Here is a 16,791-nt window from a genome sequence, read left to right on the forward strand (position 1 = left end):
CAAAAGCTATGATAAGTGTTGGTACTAGGTACACGCTTAGACAGCAACACTGCAGGCAGTGCACTTTGTATGACCCCTTGATGTGCAACTCGATTTGAGCATTCCACTAGTATACTTCTCTGTGCACCACAATACTCCCAGGTATAGATAGGAGGTAAATTCATAGAAAAGACTGCTTCCTGTGCACTAAGTCACCAATCTAGATGTATTTACTGAAACTATTTGGACAGTTCCCAGCAACTTAACTGTCCTTTTGGAGAAAAAAAAAAAAACAAAACCATAAATCACTTTTCACCCCAGCTAAACAAAACCAACTGCATCTCTTTGATCTACAGCTGGAAAATATACCCAATTGAACTGCTTCTTAGATAAACAGTCTTCTAAGAGAAGTACTACACGCTTTTTCCTGTGTGTTCTCAAGTTAGATCAGTGCATTAATATCGGGAATATATATAGTATACCAACTGACCAAAGCAAAACCAGCTGTTATTCCTTATCTATTCTGCATCTGACAAAGCTAATGACTAATTTGTTCTTTTGTGCTCCCCTCCGCTACAGATTGATTCTGTTAACTTCCAAGTGGTATTCCAACTGAATATGCTGACAACACATTACTTTGCTGCAAATAAACATTCTAAGACTGTAAATTGAGATATTGCTGAGGTTTGAGCTGACTGTAAAGGGAGCAACAAACTGCGGGTAGTTCAAATATTCTTAACAAAGGCACAGAAAGAGCTTCCTTATTATAAAAGCCTACAGTTGTCCATTTTTGATGATGTAGTTTCTATTGGCTAATCTTTTCTAGCCAGTTCTAATGAGCAAGAAAGAGCTTATAATCTTCTCTAATGCCTGAAACTGAAGTGTGTGGAAGACACCCAGAAAAATGTCTCTTCTCTGACCATTCCAACGTCCTGCCAAAACTATGGAAGAGCCGAGCATTATATAGAACAATTTGAAATTACACATTTCACATGCAAGCCACATAAAACCCCAAAATATACTTTCCCTCCCCTGAAGTGATCACAAGCAAACATACAATCGTCTTAGAAAACAGTCACATCTCCTGATAGGCAAGATTAGTCCAGATTCTCTTTCTAGCAGTACCAGCCAGTTTCTCCTCACTACCTTTTCATTATCTCAGTGTTGCCAGTTCTTGCCCATATTTGTCTTAGCAGATGGCAAAACTGAGTTATGTTATTAGGAACTAATAGTCCAACTACAGCACTGAATGATGTAATGGAGCCATAAGAAACATGATTAACATGCACTTATCATAAGGCAACATGACAACACAGGTAGATGGAGTTTATAGGTGTATGACTTCGAAGCAAAACATTTCTGGAGACGTCAATATTTAATAAACAAAATTTGCTACTATTCCCATGATGGAAAAAAAAGGAAACAATTTTTCATTTCCTAAAACAAACAAAGAAATCACACTGTTAGAAAATTGCCCAGCTATGTTGAACCCTCCAGAAGCTTGGCATCAGAAGCCAAGGGTATGCAATTCTGATATCAACTTATTCAAATTTCACTCTCAACTTATAAAACAGACATTCCTCTCTGCAATTCAAAAGAAAAAACATGCCAACCATTAAACTGAGAAATGTTTCATTATGATCAAAAGCTAACAGATGCAAAAATTATAGGAAAGCCAAAAGGATCTTTTAGACTGAAAATGGCTGGAATGAAAAAAACCAAAAAGCCTGGGAGTATTGACATACAATCCATACTCACTGAATTACTGCAGCTTGGGAAGTTATTACCCGTCAGCTAAGCTACCTGCATTATGCTCTTTGACATAATTAAGAATGATTAACCAGGATGGTACTTTGAACTAAACAGTTTTTACTTTGTTATAAAACAGATTAGCAATGCGCACACTAATAAACAGTAAGAAGTAAGTATCTCTATAATGCTCTATCATTTTCCTATATCTTTAGATGCAACTATTTCAAAATTGTATACAATCTTCCTATAAAATAAGCATACTTGGATAACTATTCAGGCTTAGTTTTTCTAGGCAAGTTCTATAAAACTGTGAAGATGTTAAAGTAAATGGTGAAGATTAACTTTAAAAGTGCATGCGAATTGTAAAAAAACATGCATAATGAATATATTAAATTTTACCATCAGACATTTTTAGTGCATATAACAGTCCAGCAACATCTCTACCTTGCTGTTGCCAACACATATTCGTGACGTGGGGACCAAGACACTGCCAGTACTTCTTGCCTGTGACCTAAAAATTATATGAAAAAGCTTATACGATTTTCTAGGAAAATATTTATACACACCATTTTATGTAAATAACTAAAAGTAAAAGCAAATACTTAGTTTTATAGGATCCATCAATCCAGAACAATAATCTAAATTGTAACATGAATTTGAATTTTGCAAAAATATATTATTTTGGGCTAGAGGTTATTTCTCTTTCTTCCTCTTGCTTAAGTGGGATTGCAGTGAGCTGAAAGTGACACATGGAGTATTACCTGTATACAACTTTTGATAACAAAGATGGTTTTACCTATGCAAAACACATTAGAGCAGAGTCACAGCTACTGAGTTTACTTTAAGTATTGTTATTAAATTTTGTGTTAGCACTGGTGTTTGCACATGCAGAAGGAACTTTCCATTTGTTTTTCTTCAAATCCTTTCAAAATGTTTAATAGAAAGTATATTTACCTTCTGTACTTAAGATTAAAACTTTATTCAGCTTATCCTCAAATACTCTTGTCCTGCATTTGGGACATTTTTTCCCCTAATTAGGTCTGAAATATTAAGATATTAAGATAAATGCCTTCTTAGCAATGTCATACCCAGTGCAGCTTAGTGGCAAGGAATACATATATATACACACACACTTTAAAACTTGGAAAGTTTTAAAAATGTTAGACAAATACAGACAATACGAAGTGTAAGGTGTCTTAAACAGAAAGATTGCAATCACACTTCATGTAATAATAGAAACACATTGCTGAAAAATAAACTAAGTTATACAAATAGATTTTTGCTAATGCAGCTTAGAGCTATGTGAACCACCTTGTTTCTGGCACATCTAGTAGTTGGTTTTCCATTACCTGAAGTAATCAAAGGGCTGTGATGCCCAGGATAATGGAAAAAATCTCCATAATACAGGTACTATTGGATACACTTGGAAGGCTCATGGCAGACACATTTATTTGGATCCATTAAGTAAACTACAGCCAAGCATTTAGCTCCATTTCAGCTGCTAGAGTTAGCCTATGTGAAAAATATTGATACCTATTTTCAAGACACTATTGAGAGCTTCAAGTTCTGTAAAGAATGATTAGATTATGTTTAGTGGAGGACATAATCTGCTTCCACTTGTTCCTCTGATATTGCACTTCAGCTAACTGTAGCAGGCTGTGTACAAAGACACAACCAGCTTGTGCCTGGAAATCACTAACTCTTGTGTCAAAATTAAGAAGCGCTGCTGAAACCACACTGATTCTCTAGAGAACTGTTTTTGTGTCTGCACTCTCTGGTGCTCTCAGTTCTAGAAACAGAACACTGAAATGCCCACTGTGGCTGATTAAATTCAGAAGGACTTACTGGCTTAAGCTCTGCAACACACAAAAGCACCTAGGCTGCTTTTAGACTTGAGCTGGCCAGTGAAGAAATAGAGCTGCATTTGCACATTGCTGTGTCTGAGCTAACACTTCTCTACAGTTTCTAGATCAGATCTGGCTCTTGGCCTGCTGGTTTGAAGCATGGAAGATTTACCTTGTAATTGCCTTCACTTGAGCATGTGTATATACACTCATACTGCAAAAAGTAAACATTAAGGGCAAATTCTCATTAAGTGCAAAAAGTAATGGGTTATGCAACAATAAACCCCTATGTTTACTGAATTAGATAAATGCAAAGGATTAGATACCAGCCTGCTACAGCAAGTAGTATCTTGCCAGTTATACAGAAACTTCTAAGTTTCTAATGCAAGCACCTCCACAGGATACTTTGTTAAAAAGTGAAGGGTTTTTTTGGTTTGGTGTTGTTTTTTTTTTTAAAAAAAAGCAGCACCCCATATTGAATTTCCATGAACACAAAACCAATGCCTACTCTTAACCATGTAATAAATAGTAATCACTATTGATTAGGTCATGAAAATGCCCAAACATCTGTAATAACTGTTCATTAATCAATATGTGTATTCTCCAATTCATTAGCACTAACACCCAGAAGAACCTTTCGCCACTGTGTAACTTTCACAACTGACAATAAATAAATTAGTCATGTTACTTACAAAGAATACATTGTATACAATGTTTCTTTATAGGACTTGTTTTACTCAAAGTAGTTATTGTTTAACATTTATGTTTCAGACTAAAAAGTACCCTGCAGAATGTGAGAACAGGATCCAGACTTCAAGTCACAGAGCTGTACTTTGGGGCTTTTGGTACCAACTGTAACAAAAGAAACAAAGACAGCTAAAAAAACCCCCAGCATTTGAGAGAACAACAACAACAAAATCTTAGCAATGACAAAGAAACAGAAGAAAAATGTTAGCTGCATAACAGTTCATTTAGTCAAGGCAATGCAGATCTACATTTTTAATCCAAGTAAATTTACCATGTAACAAACAAAATTTAGAAACTGGGGGTAAACAGGGCAGTACTTATGGAACTTAAAAATTAAAAATATCTCCTCTTTAAATATTTCTTTTGCTTAACAGTTAAATTGTGTACATGTAAGCAATATACACCCCCTCTATTTACGCAATTCACTACGTTTGGATCTAATAACCTTCAAATGCTAACTTATGTAATGGAAGGTAACCTAATTATAGGTAGGAATTTTTATCTAGAAGGAGAATTGATTGATGCATTATTTCAGAAGAACAAACGTGATATTCCCATTGACATCATCTGACCAACCGATAATATTTTATTTTACCAATGACGTTATGTCTCATGAAGACTCAAATTATGTAAAAATAAGACAGGGGAGGGAAAAAACCCCTACTGAATATTACTTGCTTTTTACTATAACCCCAAAATACATTTCTTAAAAAATAGGGCATTTTTTAAAAACACATACACATTCCTTAGGGCATTTCTTAAAAACACATACATACCTGCTATTAAACAATGGTTTGTAGCAACTGGAGACATGTGATGGCTATAGACTGTTCCCTCAAAGTGAAATACATCTGCAGGCTGATAATAAAAAGATTAAATCAATCACAGCGCCAAGTATGTTATCAGAAAATAAATCCTCATTAAGTATTTTTCAAGCAACAGCTACAAATAAGACCAATACAAATATTACTATTTACATACTAAGAGTAACTCTCTTGGTTAAAAACCAGATCTTGCAAACATCGCAAAGTAATTAAGTCTGCTTCCAACACCAGAACAACTATGCCAGAGCTCAGAGATGACCCAAAAGAAAGACTGAGAAAACTGGCTAATCAGAAGCATGAATGGAAATTATTTTAAAATTATCAAAAAATTTAAAAAGCTAGGAAGAAAAAACAGCAAACAAGAAGGTTATAATATGGAGATAGAAGTAAACAGGAAAGAGGCACTTAAACTATATTTAGAAGCCCCTTATCATTCATAAACATCACATACTATCTTCAATTCCTCAAAAAAAAGTCAGCTCCCTTGTGAGTGTTAAAAATGAATGAAAAATAATATTTTCTTTAATAATCAGTACAATTCTTTTCAGCTAAAATTGCTTTTGTTGTCTCATTCTAAAATATTGTGTGTGTGTATATATATATATAAAAAACCTTAAAACTAGGTTGGTTGTGTTTTCAAATCCACCATTCGGTGGCAGAACACATCAATCAGTAACCTTCACATGAACACTGTGCCTTTTAAGTGATGCTCACAGAACTACCTGGAAAGTGAACTGAACTTCGCATTTACGAGAAGATTTAGTAACTGCAAACACAGCTTCACATCTCACAAAAAAAAGGTCAAAATTTATTCTCTATTGTGTCCCTAGGATGCCAGACCTCTTATTTTTTTGAAATTCTTTCACTATGCATGAAACAACATTGAAGTAGTATCAGTGTAAATCCATTCATACATGCATACTGGAAACAGGATAAACTGCACTCCAGAATTCATAGTTCAACAATTAGGATGTGAGGATTAGTGAGTCAAAGCAACCTAAAATCCTACAGAATCTGTTTCCTTTAATAAAGCCAGTTACATTGGTTAGCATTTTCTTAATGATTTCTCTCATTTTCCACCAATTTTTAGAAACAATGTCTATAGTGCTTACAACAGCAGAATTTTGGACCTAATGACCTTGAATGCCAAGACCACCAGTCCTTCAAAAGCAGTATTTAGGCCTTGGTTACTAAAAATAATTAGCCCTGCTGTACACTACTGTTACACTCAACAATCTCCAAGAATGAACTTCAGACCAGTCCTTGGTGGCCAGGTTTATATAGCCTAAATTCAACTAGCTGTATTCTTGTTCACAGCAAAACCAGGAAGGAATTGTCCCAAGGGTTCCAGGCACTTGTACAGTTTAGATATTCAGGTCTTCAAAAGCAGGCAGGTACACACTAAGATATGTATGAATGCCAGAACCACGCCACCCTCTGCTGCAACCACAGTTCTAACAATCGGCTGGTTTTCATCCTTCTGGATGCTTGGTCCTGTTGAGCTCTGGGTGAACTGTGGATGCAGAATGAGTAACATGTATACAAAGAAGCCTGCAAGCTGTAAAAATTCTCTCTTACTTGCAAAGTATTTGTATCCCATATTTTCAAGGTTTTATCAAATGAGCTAGATGTAAACATGCCAGTGTCATGAGGATACCACTGGACTGTCTCCACACTGAACCTATGTACATCAGGATGGCTCCTAAAATGAAGGAAAAGATTCCAGTTGGTTAGTCTTGATAGTTGTCTCATAATTGTCTTGATATTCAATGAAAAGTTGAAAACATAGTTCAAACTTTTTTTAATTTGTACTGAAGTTTTCAAAAACTAGCTGTTTTGGTGCCTCAATTTTCAATCAACCAATGTTAATTACTTTGAAGACTTCATTTCAAGAAACTACAGATCATTTACCTTTTCAAAATATAGTATAGCATATCTCAAGACACTCAGTCTGAGGCATAAAAGGCACTAATGTCTTTTGAAATTTTTAAATTCTAATGTTTAAAGATCTAATGTTTAAAGTGAGGGCCTAACACTACAAACCATTTATGCTTATGGAATCCCACTGTCTTAGAAATGGATCCACTGAAAAATACAATCACATGTACAGTTCAATAATTCATTATTATTAACTAATAATCACAGCTACACAGTTCTTGGAAATTCATGCATACTGAAGTCACCAAATAGCAGTGGACTGAGTTACTGAGAGTTAATTATTTTTGCATTCAGAAATGAAAGAGGAAGAACAATATGAAGCTTTCAAGTCAACTACGCATAGTAACAGAATGGAATATAATTAATAATACATTAACAGTGGTGGGAAGAAGGGACACCAGAGCCAATCTTGACAGCTCCAGGATACGATTCAGCTGACCGGGCTCTGAACAATACCTGCTAGGCCACTCATATCTGAGTTGGACCCATGTGGATCCAGCTCCAGGGCCCAAAACCATGCTCCCAGACTCAGAAGTACCTTGCTGTTGTAGGTTAACCCTAGGCAGCTAAGCACCACCACAGCCGCTTACTCACACTCCCCTGCAGTGGGATGGGGAGAGAATCCAAATGGCAAAGGTGAGAAAACTTGTGGGTTGAGATAAAGACATCTTAATAAGTAAAAGGAAACAAAACAAAACAACCCAAAAAAAGGAAAACAAGTGATGCAAAAGCAATCCCTCACCACATGCAGACTGATGCCCAGCCAGACCCTGAGCAACAGCAACCCCTGGAAAACTCCCCCCAGTTTTACTGCTGCACATGACATTGTATGGTATGGAATATCAATATCCCTTTGGTCAATTCAGGTCAGATATCCCAGCTGTGTTCCCTCCCAGCATCTTGTTCACCCCCAGCCTACTTGCTGAGGGGGCAGAGTGAGGAACGGAGAATGCCTTGACACTACACAAGCACTGTTCAGCAATAGTTAAAACAACACTGTGTTATCAAGACTGATCAAAAATCCAAACATGGCACCACCCAAGCTACTATGAAGAAAATTAAGTCTACCCCAGCCAGATGCAGTACACATGCGAAAATAGTCCAACTGGCTCCATTAGCAGCTAGTGAAGGGCTCACAAGATTTCTTCACTTCAGCTCTTATCTTTGCATTGTTCTCTCAAGTGTCCTGCCCTCCAAAGCGATAACTATTGCAGGGGCATCATTGTGTAAACGCAGATGCAGATCTTCTGTATAGATCTGGCACTACACCTAAGTTAATAAACCTTCCTGCTAACTTGAGTTGCTAGAAAGCACAGAAGCCAGCACTGACAACACCAAGCAAGAGTACTGAGCAACTGTTGAACTTAGTTTAATAACTCCTACATTGCTTATCTCTGAAGCATAACCTAGAACAGCCTGTTACTTTGCCACAGTGCTAAAAATCAACAGATTTTGTGCACTTATTCTACAGGGGATCAAGCTAAAAATCTTCAGTACCTGCAGTGCCAGGAAATCAAGCCTGACTCAGCATGAACTTACTCCCACAGAGGCATTTGCATGCACTCTGCAGAAAAACCTAAACTCATGGGACTAACTATCTTGGTATAATAAATATAAGTGCACAACACTGGACTGTGTTCAGCACTGCACCAGAGCAATCAATTCTCCCATAATCCAGAGGGCTGAGGAATGAACTAAAAAATTTGAATATCTCTGCAGGATTCATCTTTGATCTGGCTAGGCTTAATAGTGGCCACATGCCATTCAGCCTGACTTCCTGTTTCAGGGCTGTATGTTATTCCCAGTTGATTCTATATGCAGTATTTCCCCCCATTACTTAGAATATCTCAACCTTTTCTACCAAAGAAAAATACAGAATTAATTCTATGCATAGTAAGGTCACTGCCATTCATTCTTCCTAGACAGGTTTTGAGGAGAGGAGACTACCTTACACACAAGCAACAGCTATATATTATCTAGAGGCTGGTACTGTTCGGTTACTCTCAAATGCAGTTTTTGCCACAGGACAGCGTGGACCATATGAAACCATGTAAAGCTCTGTGTGCTGACTCCCAGTGGAACAAGGAAAGTTCTTGGTTTTTGCAATAGTGGCCCTACATTCTAGATGAGAAACACTGGCTAAATCACAGCCTACCATCAGGAATTATCTCCTCTGATGTTCTAAGCTACTGGACCCACAGCAGGCCCAGTTCAGGGTCTATTCAGAAATAGCTTCAAAGGGCCTCTACCAAGAGCTTATTCTTTAAGCAACTTTGAGACCAGAGTTGCACTGTGCCCTTCAAACCTGGAACACAGGCAAACTTTTGCAACACGTCATCATCATACCCTTCAAAGATAGGAGCCAGTTAGTCAAATGGAAAGTGTTTCTTCCTGGTAATTACCAATTCATTTATGATGTCAGAAACTCTGCATGAATAATATTCCAATATCTGAAGCTGTAGCCGTAGCTTACTAGCTACAATAAGTATTTAAAACATACTAGGAAGCTACGTGAATACTGGGAATAAATAATTGAGGCAAAAAACCTATTATGTTTACTTTAAGCAACAATAATAATAAGCCTATCATTTAACACATTGTGTCACACAAAGTCAGATTCTAACAGTACGATTTATGCCTCTACTCAATTGATAAGAAAGAAAAGATGTATCTATGCAAATTAACAGCTATTCAAGAAACAAACTACCAACTAACTATGCTCATAAACAGAATTTTCAAGTATGGAATATTTCTGACCTAACTGAAGTTAACGATGGCATGATTTTAACACAGATTTGCCAGTTTCTATGCTATGTCTTCTCAGCATGTATTTCTTCAGTTTGCTGTATCTGTTTCCGAATTCGTTTCGTTTTTGAGATTTGGAGATGTGTAGTCATTACTTGTTCTTAATTACAATTGTAATTATTTTTGTTCAAGAAGTCCCAGCCATCAACACTTACCAAATGCAGCTTACTTGCAGTAGATTCTGTTCCTACCCATATGTTTTGATGCATGTTCTCGTAACCTTTTTCTTTCTTATGGTCCAAGATACCTTTTAGGCCTTTTATTGTTAGAAATCTGTTCTGTTCCTGTTGATCTCACCATGAAGCTCTTAGACCTCGAAGAATTTGATGACTGGGAAAAAATAAGGGGAAAATGTAGCTACTAATCTTATTATGAGCCTCAGATACAGTCCTAACCTACTAGACAACTTTCCTATGTAAACACAAGGAAAAAACAGCTTTTGCTAGAAGACGTAATGCCCATAATGGACAAATTTATACTGCCTGCAGGGAAAGCCTGACAAATCAATAAAGGCTTTGAGTCTTTATATAGATTACACACAGTATGGTAGTACCCTGTTCTTCAGAACATTTTTGTCAGTAACACATCTGACTTCATTCAAACATGTTCTTAGGAAGTTCTATATTAATTACTTCTGTTCCTGGTGAACACCTGGTAAACTTACAATAGCTATTAGTAAAGCTGGGAGCAGGGAGAGGGGAAAATAAAACCAACAACTGCAAACCTGTGTTAGATTTTTTCCAATCAGATGAAGAGGGTTAGGCAAAGATTACCTTCCTTTTGCTAAAACACATAATTATTCAAAGAGACATATATTGTATGTATTTGGGGGTGTGCTGGTTTTGGCTGGGATAGAGTTAATTTTCTTTATAGTAGCTAGTATAGGGCCATGTTTTGGATTTGTGCTGAAAACAGTGTTGAGAATACAGGGATGTTTTAGTTGTTGCTGAGCAGTGTTTACACAGAGTCAAGGACTTCTCAGCTTCCCATGCTCTGCCAGGCACACAAGAAGCTGGGAGGGGACACAGCCGGGACAGCTGACCCCAACGGACCAAAGGGCTATTCCATACCATATGACACCATGCTCAGCACATAAAGCTCGGGAAGAAGAAGGAAGTGAGGGACATTCGGAGTGATGGTGTTTGTCTTCCCAAGTAACCGTTATGTGTGATGGAGCCCTGCTTTCCTGGAGATGGCTGAACACCTGCCTGCCCATGGGAAGGAGTGAATGAATTCCTTGTTTTGCTTTGCTTGCGTGCAAGGCTTTTGCTTTACGTATTAAACTGTCTTTATCTCAACCCACGAGTTTTCTCACTTTTACTCTTCTAATTCTCCCCTGCATCCCACCGGGGGGGAGTGAGCAAGTGCTTAGTTGCTGGCTGGGGTTAGACCATGACAGGGGGATATAAGGAATATTTCTACAACAGTCCCCAAATTACTTTCTCATAGTTACTGGCATAGAGTCAGCAAATTTCAACACAAAACAATAAGAAAACTCACAGGTGAGGAACTGTGACCTGGAAGAGGGTTGGGGGTTTTTTGTCTTTTTTTCTAGTGTTAAAACATGAGATTGGAGTACTAATTCTGACTTTTTTGTGGGGTCTACAGGAACACAAGCTTCTCTGCTTTAGTTCCCATATGAGTATAATTAACACCCTCCATTTTAACTTTCAAACTGTCAAAGATCTACTCAAACAATATCAGAGAGTCATTGTACATATATGATTAACTGTTAGAGTAGACAAATCAAGAAAAACCAATTAGCTCCTGCTACTTAGCAAATCACATAAATCCTCACAAAGTTTCTTGCTTTTTTTTTTTGCATGCCAAAAACCATAATGCATCATGATAGCCTTCAATGATTTCTGGCACTATTTTCTACAGTCTTTTTATCTTAGAAATAAAAACACACATTAATTTGTGCATTTCATGCTAGTCACACGTGAGATATCAATATGAACTTTCAATAGAATTTTTCAGTACCTACCTTCCCACAGAACAAAGTGCTTTACATGTGTAAATTGGGTTTCCACTCAAGTTTTCAAGGTCATAAAGTACAATAACACCATCTGACCCACCGGATAACATGCTGAAAGTGTCAATAAAGCACAGAAGTTACAACACTCATGATATCAATATGCTCAATATAATTGAGTATTCAGCAAGCAAATAAATCCATAGTATCAAAACACAGTCAAGTTCTCATATATATTTTTACCAACTAAAGTATATACTTACTATCTTCCCTCAACAGGCTCAATATCAAGGGTGTTGATACCACTCGCATGTATTCTTTCCACATCTCTATCTTTATTTAATTCCAAACTTAGAACCCTTAGAAAAAACAATAAAACAACAACAAAGAAAAACAGAGATATGAACAACAAGAACAACAGGATTGTAGAATGTTACTATGTAGCTCTGAACAGCTCAAACCGTAGTTTCATGCTTCCTCAATGCATTTAACCCATCCTTGTTATTTTTTGCAAAACTAGACTTGCAGACACAATACAGGGCTGGAAATAAGTCCTGTGGAGTTGGCAGAAAAAATATTTTATTCTTTGTGTTGTTTGGAAGGTAACCAAGAAATAAGTACACAAAACAGGCTCAAAGAAATAGCAAAACTGCCTTTGGGATCAACATATGAAACAACAAAAAGAATGTAATTTGAAAACACTGAGCAAAAGAAACATTAAGAAGCAGTTGTAGTCTCAATAAATATTAATTACTCTGAAGCTTCATCATGTAACATCCTTCCAAGCTTCATCCTACTTGGAACTACGGACACCTAGTGGACAGATTAATTTACTTCAACAAATCACAGTATTTCCTTTAGGGAAACAATGTTTGTGTGCTGTGTTTTCTGTAACATTAAATAAAAACTACGCTATCCACACGAAGAAGCTTCCAAGACAAACTCTTCTGAGCTGCAATTAGCATTTTGTACTACTTAGTAGTAGCCTGTATTTTTAAATATGCTAATACTACATAGTAAAAAAAAAAAAAAAAAAAAGAGAGATTCTGCTTCTTTAAACCATACTACCTGATATAAAATTAGCCTTACAAGATGATCAGTGCTTCCTACAGCACTGGTTTGTAAAAACCACTATCAACAAAAACGTAACTAAGTTACTTAGCTTAAACATAACTTAAACGCTGTAAACGTAACTTAAAAGCTGTAAGGCAGAGTGCCACTACTTGGCTTCAGCTCGAGTGCCAAAAATCTTGATGTAAGCTTAGGCAGACCCCCAAGAGCATGTCTGTAGGCATGCTTCAAAAGCAGCAAGTCATTTAAGCTCTTTTAAAAGCTGTGAAATATAATTATACAAGAATTCACCTAGAATAAGAATTTTGACATATACAAGACACCTAGTTTAAAACTTTTGAGCTCCAGAGTGAATTTTAGTGAAGCAATAAATCCCCCTAAGGAAATGTTTTAAACCATATGACTTTAAAATGTGGTTATAAATACAACCTACTGAAGACTACAGATTATTTCTTTTTAAAGTAAAAATTAAAATGTTTAGGAAGGGGAATGTTAGGTAGACAGTTGTCCAAGTAACGTAAGTTCTGCCCACTCTGTTTCCTTTCTTAACACGGAATGCTACACAAGTGCTGAGGGCACAGAAAGGACATAATCGTCTTGTCAAAATGCACACAGAAAGGAGCTTCCTGAATCACCAAAATTCAATTCAGTTTTAAACACTCTTTTTACAACGACAGAGCCACAAAAGCTGCATCATCGCATGGGTAAATCAGCAACACAAATCCTTCCTGCTGATGGAGTTGCGTGAGCAGCTGAACTGAGGCTGGCTGTATTGGATTTATCTTGAAACACAGGTGCAAAACTGATTCTCTGATAACGAACAAATATCACATTATAACCTTTAGCAAGAATATTAATAAGCCTCTCTATGCAGTCACCACTTTCCACAAAAGCTGTTAGAAACTTAATAAAACCCCTGCATCCGATTCTTTTGCAAGCTGTGAACAGGCCAAGTTTTGGAAAGAGGGAGGACAAATTGATGCGGGCACCCAAGCATCACATAAATCTTGTTTCTTCACAAAGCAGAGCATAGCCGCATGCAAATTGAAACATCTGGTGAAACCAGATGCAGGGCAGTACAAGGGCAATAACAAGGGTAAGAGTTTATTGCCCTGTGCCTACTCAGCCTACCAAAGCGCCAATACTCAGCCTACCCCAGGGCTGCTAACCCACACACGTACATAAAAAAAAAAAAAACCCACGGGAAACTCCGAGACGAGGCACAGCAGACACGCGGGAGCCTCTGCCGGGGAGCCCAGGCCGTCCCCGGGGGCTCCCGGCTCCCCCGCTCTGGCTTCCCGCGCCCGGAGCACACGGTGGGGCAGCGGCAGGGCAGAGTTCGGCTCTCTCGGCCGGAGCGGCAGCGAGGGCGGCCCCGGGCCCCACCTCAGGCCGGCCCAGCCTGGGCCGGGCGAGGGCCCCCTGGCAGGGCGGAGCCAGAAGCTGCCGCTACCGCCCCGCAAGGCTGAGACGGCCGCCCCGCGGCCTCGCCGCGCAGGCCCACCCCGGTCCCGGCTCCCCACTCGTCCCCGCTACCTCCGGGTGCACTCGGCCCGGCGCAGCCGCACTGGATCGTCCAGCCCGGCCTGACGAGCCGAAATGAGTCCCAACATGGCGGGACCCCGAAGCCAGTCGGCCCCACTCCACCATCTTGGGCCAGGGGTGGTGGGGATTGGCTCAGGGCAGGCCGGCCTCCGCCAGTGGCGAGCGGCGTTGCTGGCATGCCCGCCGCCGAGGGGCGGGCTCGGCAGGGCAGGGCGCGGGACGGCGCGCGCGCACGTGACGCGGCCCGCCGGGGGCGGGGCTTGAGGCGCCGCGGCGGGCTGCGTTGGTGGCGACGGCGGCGGCGACCTTGGCGGCGCGGGGCGAGTGCCGCCGGGATGAGCCGGTCCTGGCAGGCGCTGCGCGCCCTGCGCCTGCGGCTCTTCGGGCCCGCCAAGGAGCTGGTGGGCACCGACCAGTTCGGCAACAAGTACTACCGGGTGCCCGAGCACGAGGCCCGCGCAGGTAGGCACCGGGGCCCGCCGGGCCGCCCCGGTGGGGCGCAGGGCTGCCTGCCGGCGGGGTCGCGGCCGGGGGCCTGGCGGGCCGGCGGCGGCGGCGGCTGCTGGTGCTGGAGCCAAGCGTGCGCAGGCAGCCGTGCGCGTACGAGCGCCCAGGCGTGCTGCCTCTGCCCGCCGCCCGGGAGCTTCTGCGGAGAAGCCCCCCGTCACCGAAATCGGGAATCAAACCCCGAGCCGCCGGCGGGGAGCGCCGAGCCCCGGCGGAGCGCGGTCCTGCGTGGGTCCGTGACCACGGTGCTGTTGTCTGTAGACAGCGTGGCGGCTTGGCTGCTGCTGCTGCCCGGTTACGAAGAAGAGCGACTTCGAAGTGAAGGAAAGGGTGCAGCTGCCGAGGGAACCGAGGGTGGGCCCGTTCTGTGCGGCTCGCTTCGAAAAACACGTTCCGTTTCTCATTAGGCTGGTGCTCTAGTGCAAGAAAAAACCCTAAAGCCAGCCATCAAAAGATTTTAGAGTGTAGGCATCATCCTGCAGTATGTAGGTAGGCAGCAAAAACCATATTGACTCCTCTTGATAATTCAGAGCGCTTCTGCATATGTTTTTAAATGCATTCCTGTGTGTATGCTCACTGCACTCCTGAGGAAGAATAGTTTTCTAGGTTTCTGCCTGTGTTCCAGGAGCCTGGATGCTCTTATAGCATGTCCTCACATCATTCTCTACAGATGCTGTGCTTATGCTGCACAGCTGTGTATACTTTATTGGAGGCAGCTTCCCTGAAGGTGTCTAAGTGCATGTGCTGTAATATTTTACAGTCCTGTTTCCTCTCTCTGCCCAGGCTTGTTTATCTGCTTGCTGTACTCCATGTGTTTTGTATGACCGCATCAACTAGAGCACCCCCAGGCTGTGGAGACTTGATATTTTTCAGAGTACAAGAAGAAGAAGAAAGTCTGAGGCTGTGCAGTTATTTAAGTCAGTACCCTTCCTAAAAGGAAGGGAGGGAAGGGGCACACACCTTCAGAAACATGTAATGTCTTCTGGAGTTATTTTGCCTTCAGACCAGTTCCCTTGACCTGTTTTGCTGTGCAACTTCACGAACAACTGACAGTGACTTAAAGCAGGTCTGCTCAAACAAGCGTTTGGGAAGGTGATGTGCACACCCTTTTGCCAACAGTATGTGTTTCTTCTGGGTTAATATGACAGTGTAACACTTCCAGGCTTTCTGCATCTTGCTTTCAGCTTTTGGTCTTCTCACTGTTGGGGTTCATGCTGACTTTGAGGGGTGTTCAAAAGGCCGTGTCTTCTAGCATACAGGAAACGGTAAAAAATACTGTCACATTTCTTGTGTATGATTATAGCAGTGACAGTTCCTTATTTATCAGTAAAAATGACTTGTTTTATCAGAAATACTCGCAGTCTTTTTGTCAATGTTTGAATTAATGCTGGCAGGCCTTTCACAATGAAAGCCCTCTGCTGAAACTTTAAGACTGATCTCTGTGTTTAGAAATTAATTATATGGTAGTTGTAGTGCCAGTAAGAGGGCACAGGAGGTGGGACATAGCTATTGAACTCGTCAGGAGCACAGCATAAGAGGCTTTTAAAATTAGTAATGAATTGAAATAGTTGTATCTAAGACCACATTGTGGTAGCCTTTATGTTTCCCAGTTTTTCTTCAGATGAACTATAAGAATACTGAGGATAATACTTCAGAGGTGAAGTTGCGCTGATTTTGCTTTGAGCAGGGAGGGCTGGCTCTTAAATGCTCTGCAGTTGCAACTCTGGCTGATGTGAGTGAGAACAGCACTTCTATAAATCTTAAGGCTCTTGCACATTAAATATATTTTAGTGATACAGATGAC

General features: G+C 40.3%; 2 protein-coding genes across 10 annotated transcripts in view; one reads left to right on the forward strand and one right to left on the reverse strand.

The window, feature by feature from the left end:
- Nucleotides 1-14,590, reverse strand: part of ERCC8 (ERCC excision repair 8, CSA ubiquitin ligase complex subunit) — a 33,639-nt gene extending 19,049 nt beyond the window's left edge. For 3 of the 7 annotated variants that reach the window (XM_075526401.1, XM_075526403.1, XM_075526400.1), the window contains exons 1-7: nt 14,472-14,590; nt 12,128-12,223; nt 11,877-11,978; nt 6,725-6,848; nt 5,099-5,180; nt 4,359-4,427; nt 2,176-2,242 (exon numbers count right to left, since the gene is read on the reverse strand). In XM_075526401.1, the coding sequence (XP_075382516.1) occupies nt 2,176-2,242; nt 4,359-4,427; nt 5,099-5,180; nt 6,725-6,848; nt 11,877-11,978; nt 12,128-12,223; nt 14,472-14,548 (617 nt within the window). In that variant the 5' untranslated portion in view covers nt 14,549-14,590. Of the gene's footprint in view, nt 1-2,175; nt 2,243-4,358; nt 4,428-5,098; nt 5,181-6,724; nt 6,849-10,044; nt 10,169-11,876; nt 11,979-12,127; nt 12,224-14,137; nt 14,391-14,471 lie in introns of those variants that run through there. The other 4 variants (XM_075526402.1, XM_075526405.1, XM_075526404.1 and 1 more) reach the window with 4 other exon arrangements.
- A 145-nt stretch (nt 14,591-14,735) lies between these two features.
- Nucleotides 14,736-16,791, forward strand: part of NDUFAF2 (NADH:ubiquinone oxidoreductase complex assembly factor 2) — a 73,437-nt gene continuing 71,381 nt past the window's right edge. For all 3 annotated transcript variants that reach the window (XM_075526774.1, XM_075526776.1, XM_075526775.1), the window contains exon 1: nt 14,736-14,942. In XM_075526774.1, coding sequence (XP_075382889.1) covers nt 14,816-14,942 — 127 coding nt within the window. In that variant the 5' untranslated portion in view covers nt 14,736-14,815. The remainder of the gene's footprint in view (nt 14,943-16,791) is intronic.

Source organism: Mycteria americana, chromosome Z (assembly GCF_035582795.1).
Source record: "Mycteria americana isolate JAX WOST 10 ecotype Jacksonville Zoo and Gardens chromosome Z, USCA_MyAme_1.0, whole genome shotgun sequence".
Lineage (NCBI taxonomy): Eukaryota > Metazoa > Chordata > Aves > Ciconiiformes > Ciconiidae > Mycteria > Mycteria americana.